Genomic DNA, 7,500 nt, shown 5'->3' on the forward strand with positions numbered 1-7,500 from the left:
TCCTAAACGTATAGTTTGCAGGTGCAAAGGTCCAGTACCAACATGGTACCGGAACAACCGTATGCAAGAAAATGCAAGTGTCGATCTTCACTCTGAAAATATTGCCGCATAAAAATAATCAAGCAAAAAGAAGCATAAAAACAAATACAAAATAAGAATAAAACAAAACGGAGAATAAGAGAACCCCACTTAGATGCGTTTGCTTGAATTCCTTGGTTTAATGTATACACGCAAGTTATACAGCGGTTATATACGCACATATTACACAGAGGAAAGAGCGGTTACACATATACTGCTATAGCCAGGTAAAGCTTCAGCAATGTTTCAAGGCCCCTGGCCCCTTTCTCAGGCTTAACGTTAGCAACTGAAGCCCCCGTTCATGTGTCTCCAGCTAGGTACACGTGGTCGCGTGTCTAATGTTGGTGTCATTTTGTATGACGTGTTTTCGGTTACTCCGGTAACATCGGAAATATGTTAGGTGCATGTTCCTGTATACAATGTTGAAACGCGACTATACATACTGTACTGATCCCTACACTTCCTGGCTGGCCACCATCATTCTGTCTTGCTAAGAGCATCCATTGAGGAATATTGAGCTCTGCAATCATTAAATCATTAGAGGGCGAGAAATAAGAGACCGTTCAAACATTATACTCCATCATTAAAAGAAACCAGACCACGAATTTCACCAAACCCTTCTTCCCTACACTTTTATAATCCTGTGCGCCATGGGAGACATTACAGCAATAATCCCGGCATCATCATTATTCAATAATCAGCCGACGGCAATAAATCTCAGGGAACAATTCACTGGGCTCGTAACGTGTTGCAATTAAAATAAATAACTAACCCCATAGAGATGCATTCTCCGTTAGATCAGAGAATCGCCACTCGCACATCACATGTGTGATGCACATAAAGGTCTCGGGTGCTCCCCTGTATAAGGACGCGTGTAGGTACTAGCAGTTACAATTAGCTTGGTGCTCATTGAGTAACTCGGAGGAGTTGGGTACCGTACCCAATAATGTTGTTAAATTAACCTTAATTAAATGTTACACTGTGTACACCCCCCCCCCCCCTATCTGCAGTGTATACACCGTGCCTCTTTTAGTGTGACCACTCTGTATAATGTGTGTGTATACAGCACTGCATATAAAGGGCGTGAGCAGTGCGTGGCTTGTCCAGTGAGCGGGTCGGGTCCCTTCCCACGCGTGTTGTGAGCTGCACGTGACTTCTCTTTGTCCCCAGATGAGTCCGGATCAGACCTGGACCCGGCCGTGCTGGCCACACTCCGGAAACTGCAGGACGGATACTATGGGGGGGCCCGGTGAGGCTCGTTTTCTCTCTCTGTGTGTGTGTGTGTGTGTGTGTGTGTGTGTGTGTATCTATATATCTATCGATTTTTATATCGTAAGGACAAATTGTAACCTCCACTGAGGTTTGGCAAGAGGGGGGGGAGAGAGATGGGGACAGGCAGGGGGGCAGAGATGGGGATAGACAAGGTGGGGGGGGGGTAATGGGGACAGTCAGAAGGGGGGCGGTGTCGGCTTACGACACGCCGTGGGGCGGTGTTGGGACAATGCATTGCTGGCCCCTCTGGTAGTAAAGGGGTTAATGGCGCCCTTTCCCTTGTGTCGCGTCTGAGCCCTAATGCACTTGATGCTCTTTAACCACTGCACACACTCACTAACACACTGATACACATTCACTGAGACACACTGAGACACACTGAGACACACTCACTAACACACTGATACACACTCACACACTGATACACACTAACACACTGCTACACACTCACTAACACACTGATACACACTCACTAACACACTGATACACACTAACACACTGCACACACTCACTAACACTGATACACACTCACTAACACACTGATACACACTCACACACGGATACACACTAACACACTGCTACACACTCACTAACACACTGATACACACTCACTAACACACTGCTACACACTAACACACTGCTACACACTCACTAACACACTGATACACACTCACTAACACACTGATACACACTCACTAACACACTGATACAAACTCACTAACACACTGATACACACTAACACACTGCACACACTCACTAACACACTGATACACACTCACTGACACACTGAGACACACTGAGACACACTCACTAACACACTGATACACACTCACACACTAATACACACTAACACACTGCTACACACTCACTAACACACTGATACACACTAACACACTGCACACACTCACTAACACTGATACACACTCACTAACACACTGATACACACTCACACACTGATACACACTAACACACTGCTACACACTCACTAACACACTGATACACACTCACTAACACACTGCTACACACTAACACACTGATACACACTCACTAACACACTGATACACACTCACTAACACACTGATACACACTCACTAACACACTGATACACACTCACTAACACACTGATACACACTCACTAACACACTGATACACACTAACACACTGCACACACTCACTAACACACTGATACACACTCACTAACACACTGATACACACTCACTAACACACTGATACACACTAACACACTGCTACACACTCACTAACACACTGATACACACTCACTAACACACTGATACACTCACTAACACACTGCTACACACTCACTAACACACTGCACACACTCACTAACACACTGATGCACACAGCTATGTGGATATGCGCGCACACACACTACAGTCGGGGTTGCATCGCCCCTGTAATCATGGGCCCCGTGCCCCCTTGCAACGCCATTGGCCACGGCAGCTGACATGTCTCCTCCCAATTGGTGGGTTTCAGGACACAGACGGGCCGCCTGTCGGACTTCTTGACTACATCGTGCCGCACTCACCTGAGCTTCATGGACTCGGGCACGGAGGGTAAGCAGTGGGGTGGGGGGAGTGGCTACAGCAAGGGGCAGCCAATCATCATGCGGGACCTGGAAACGCCCCCCCTCCTGCACGAGGCCCCACCAGCCGATGATGGAAAGAGAGAAGCTGGGGGGGGGGAGGAGAGAGGAATAAGGGGAAATGGTAAGGGGATGTGGGAGAGACAGAAGAATGGAGGGAGAGGGGAAGTGGTAGTGATGGAGTGGGAGGGGGGGATTAATTGAAAGACAGAAATAGAGTGAATGGGAAGATTGAGAGGGGGAGAAGGAGGGAGACGGGGATTAAACACACATAATAAATATCTATACATATCCCATGCCTATATTAATATATGTGCTTCTGGAAGTTGAGCACAGTAACGCTGCATTTTGTAGAGGTATTTCACCATCCACTGCCCTGGCGGTTATAATCTGCATGCATGAGGTTGTTGTACTCCCTGACCCCGCTGGCATTGCTGCCCCTTGTACCCGCTGACCCACCTTGGTTGGTGTGTGTTGACCATCCATCAATAACCATCATCCCTTGTCGATACACCGCTGGACGAAGCCTCCCACTGATCTCCCAGGTACAGCGGTTACAGCCTCTTCTCCTTGTTGCTCCAACACATTTTCTGATTTCATCCTCCCCTCTTACTATTGGTCGTCGTCTTGGTCTTTTCATCTCTCTTACAATCCAGTCGAGTTCCATCTTTGTCCAACGGTGGTCATTTCTTCTTTCGATATGTCCGGCCCAACGCCATTTTAATTTCTACCCCCTGGTGATGATGTGATAAACTTTTGGTTTTGAACCCATTCGTTCTTTTTCCTGTCTCTTAGGGTAATACCCAGCATGCATCTCTCCATACTTCTTTACATTTTCTGGAGTTTCTGAATTATCAGTTTCAGATCCATACGTGAGCACGGGCTGAATACAGTGGTCGAAAACTTTTCTCCTTGAGGAACAGTGGAAGGTTCCCTAGAAATATTGTCTTGTTTCTTCCAAATGCCTTCATCCCATCTTCAGTCTCCTATTGATTTAATTGTAAAAGTTTCCGGCAAGATGAGGAGATGCAAAGAAAATACATTTTTCCTTGCATCTCCTCACCTTGCCGGAATCTGAGTTGGAGAACATTCGTACCCGAGTCTAGGGACACACACACCAAAGTTAACTGATGTTGCCCTAAAACCACTTAAATCTTGTGAGTAGGCTGCGCAGAAGAGCCAAGATTGCACTTTATTTGATTTACACACCATTATGGTCTACACTTAGATTGTTGCGTCCTGTTGGTTTTTTCTCTCCCCATATGCACCCCCTGGATTGTGAGAGGAAATTCCTACATTTTGGTGACAAGTGAAGACGAGCCCTACCAGAGGGTTTGAGCAGGGAGTTGCAACGTTTATTTCATAACGTTTTTTTTCACATTTATTGGCACTATTATTCACCACTGCATAAATATTTGCTGTTTCACGTATACTGTCACTTTATAGTAAGTGACCACTTTACGTGTTTAGCGCCTTTTTTTGCACCATCACTTTGTCACATAACTATCCTTACCAGCTGATACTCCGTCTGTCTGCTGGACACCGATTTTGGGATTAAAATGTCCCACAATGATCTGCAGGTGGCAATTTCCTGATTTGGTTCATTCCATGGAAGACGTCATCCACGTGACAGTCCGTGTGACTTGAGGTTGGAGCAGACACTTGGATTATTTGAAGCCTTTGTCACCAGAATGACGGTTCTTGCTGCTCTTTCTGATGAGATTTCATATTCCTCGATGTTGTTTCTCCATCTCTTGTTAACGATGAAGCTTCTCCACTGATTCTTTGCTGTACCTCTGTAATAGAATAGGGGTCCGCTTTTAAGCACAATGAGGCCTTCATCTTTTATTTTATTTTTTTTCCCCTCTTCTTCTTCTAAACTATATTACTATATATATCGATCTATACCCCCCTGGTATGCCTGGTGTGTGTACGTGGCACAATTCTTCTACCGTTTGCAAAAAGCCGTTAAACTCCATCACTAGAACCACAATTTATTGAAGTGAAACTTCTTTGCCGGCACCTACCGAATGAGAATTTCCCTGGGAGTAAATCGCCGTGTTGGCGACGAGTGACGTCACTGCTGGCAGAAGAGGCCGTTACGGCAGCTGGCGCACGTGCGTAGGCCTCGCTCGCGCAGTGCGCAGGAGCCGTTGCCCACAGCTCGGCGGGCCTGCACAGTCGGCGGCAGTTGCGCCGCGCAGACGCAGCACTGCACAGGCGAAACACACACACACGAGGAATTCGCAGTTACTATACATATAGAAGTGCGAATAGGTAAAACGGGGGGGGGGTGCCACACACGCGCGTTCTAAGTCAAACTTCTTTGCGTTTTGGCACAGAAATTGTGTTTTGATTTTTAATTAAAACATCACCATCACAAATACAATTTCTATAACAAAACACAAAAGTTTCACTTAAAATGCGCGTGCTCGGAACACCCCCCCCCCCCCCCCCGCATACTCCAACCACTTGCGACGAAGCGTCGTTGTGACACAAAGTGAGTGATGTCACCTCGTCAGCCACACCAGTCCTGGGGGGCGGGGGGGGGGGGGTCTCTGTCGGAGCCGTGCGTTCGTGTCCGTGGTGCACCGATAGCTTTAATTTAATTCAATTAGCATGCCATGTTCTCTCTGAGGCTACGGCCCCGCAATCAGCAGCATTAGCAGTGTTGGATGAAGATATTGAAACATAGGGGAATAGGGAATAATCCCCTAACTGGTGCTACAAACGTCACAGTGTGGTGTGGCAATGTATTGGGCAGATCCAGAATCCGTATGATATGCAGTAACCAATCTATCCAGGTGCACAATAATGTGTGTGAATGGTGCATTAAGAATTTCTCTTTCTCTGCTCTTGAGCATGTCTCTGTGCCCATTCGGGGAGGTAACAGATTGAACTTGCTCAATAGGAGAGAGATGCTTTGGATTTTCAGTATAAACACACTTCAACCTAATGGTATCAACCAGGATTGGGAACTCATTCATTTATTATAAATATTATTGAGTTCCTTGTTTTTTTTTTATATTATATATTATCATTTCATTCTGGTTGATATTTATACTCTTTCTTTTACCTCCTTCACATTTTTTGTTTGATATGTATAATGATTATTAATTATTACTGTTATCTATTAATGTTATTTTCAATTTTTTTTATTCTTTTTGCACGTTGTATATAGACGGATATATCCACATATATTTGTGGGTACGCTATTCAATATGCATACGTGCAATTATATATAATTGCACGTATGCATATTGAACAGCGTACCCACAAATATATGTAGACAATATATGTACCCACAAATATATATATATTTTTTACATCTAATACTTATTATTATTACCTTTTTCTTTCATTATACTTTCTGACATTTTCATCTAAGTTTTCCATTTGGTGTTGATATTCACATTATATTATCCATATATTATTTTGATTTATATTTTCTTAATCATTTATTTATCAGTTCTTTATATACATCTTAAAATGGTTTAGAGTATTTTTTGATGTTATATTTTAATATACAGTATACAGGCATACCCCGGTTTAAGGACACTCACTTTAAGTACACTCGCGAGTAAGTACATCTCGCTCAATAGGCAAACGGCAGCTCGCGCATGCGCCAGTCAGCACGTCCTGAACAGCAATACCGCCTCCATACCTGTACCGAAGCTGTGCGCAAGCGGGAGACTATAGAGCCTGTTACACATGTGTTATTTACATCAGTTATGCACGTATATGACGATTGCAGTGCAGTACATGCCTAGATAAGTGGGGAAAAGGTAGTGCTTCACTTTAAGTACATTTTCGCTTTACATACATGCTCCGGTCCCATTACGTACGTTAATGCGGGGTATGCCTGTATTACTTTTTCAATACGTTTCCTGTCTTAACACTAGGGGGTGCTGTTTACTTGGTTTTGAATAACAGAATCATTTTCTTTACTTTATCCTATTTTTAGATTCTCAATGATGCATTCATGTTTTCTTTTCTCGCTTGTGTTTTCTTATATTTATTTATTTTAATTCCCATGTTCCTTATTTTTTTTTATTTTTGTTTATTTATATATTGTTTTATGCTTGTTTATGCTTTATATGTTTTTTTGGTTATTTGTTCACATTATACATTTGTTTCTGCTTGTGTGATAAGACCCCCTGTCCCATCTGTGCTTTCATGGTCCATTACCTGTTTTTCCCCATCCATACAATGGTTGATTGTGGTGTGAGCACAGCTGGTTCAGGGGGTTGTCTGCTACTTAAGGAGTTTTACTCACAAGCCGGGTTACTCTTTGATAAAGCGCCTGTCGGACGAGAAACGCGTCAGAGGACCCTGCATCTGTCCGCTCTCATGTTTATTTAATAATAAATACTTTTTTATTGGCCATTTGCCTCCAGCCCTATCTTTGCTGTGATCAGTCCTTTCTCCGGATCTCTTGGATGAAGATATAGCTCCTAAGATACTTGCTCTGTTGTAGGACTAGCACAACGAGGCGCGTCTGATTAATTTCTCGCTGAATAGCCGCGTGACACCGGCATTTACCCAGG

The 7,500-nt window shown here is 44.1% G+C and overlaps 1 protein-coding gene across 3 annotated transcripts in view; it reads left to right on the forward strand.

Annotated features, from left to right (window-relative positions):
- PHKA1 (phosphorylase kinase regulatory subunit alpha 1) overlaps positions 1-7,500 on the forward strand; it is a 57,415-nt gene that overhangs the window by 20,704 nt on the left and 29,211 nt on the right. For all 3 annotated transcript variants that reach the window (XM_075572980.1, XM_075572978.1, XM_075572979.1), the window contains exons 17-18: positions 1,249-1,327; positions 2,845-2,924. In XM_075572980.1, the coding sequence (XP_075429095.1) occupies positions 1,249-1,327; positions 2,845-2,924 (159 nt within the window). The remainder of the gene's footprint in view (positions 1-1,248; positions 1,328-2,844; positions 2,925-7,500) is intronic.

The sequence above is a fragment of the Ascaphus truei genome, chromosome 16, assembly GCF_040206685.1.
Source record: "Ascaphus truei isolate aAscTru1 chromosome 16, aAscTru1.hap1, whole genome shotgun sequence".
NCBI classification, from domain to species: Eukaryota; Metazoa; Chordata; class Amphibia; order Anura; family Ascaphidae; genus Ascaphus; species Ascaphus truei.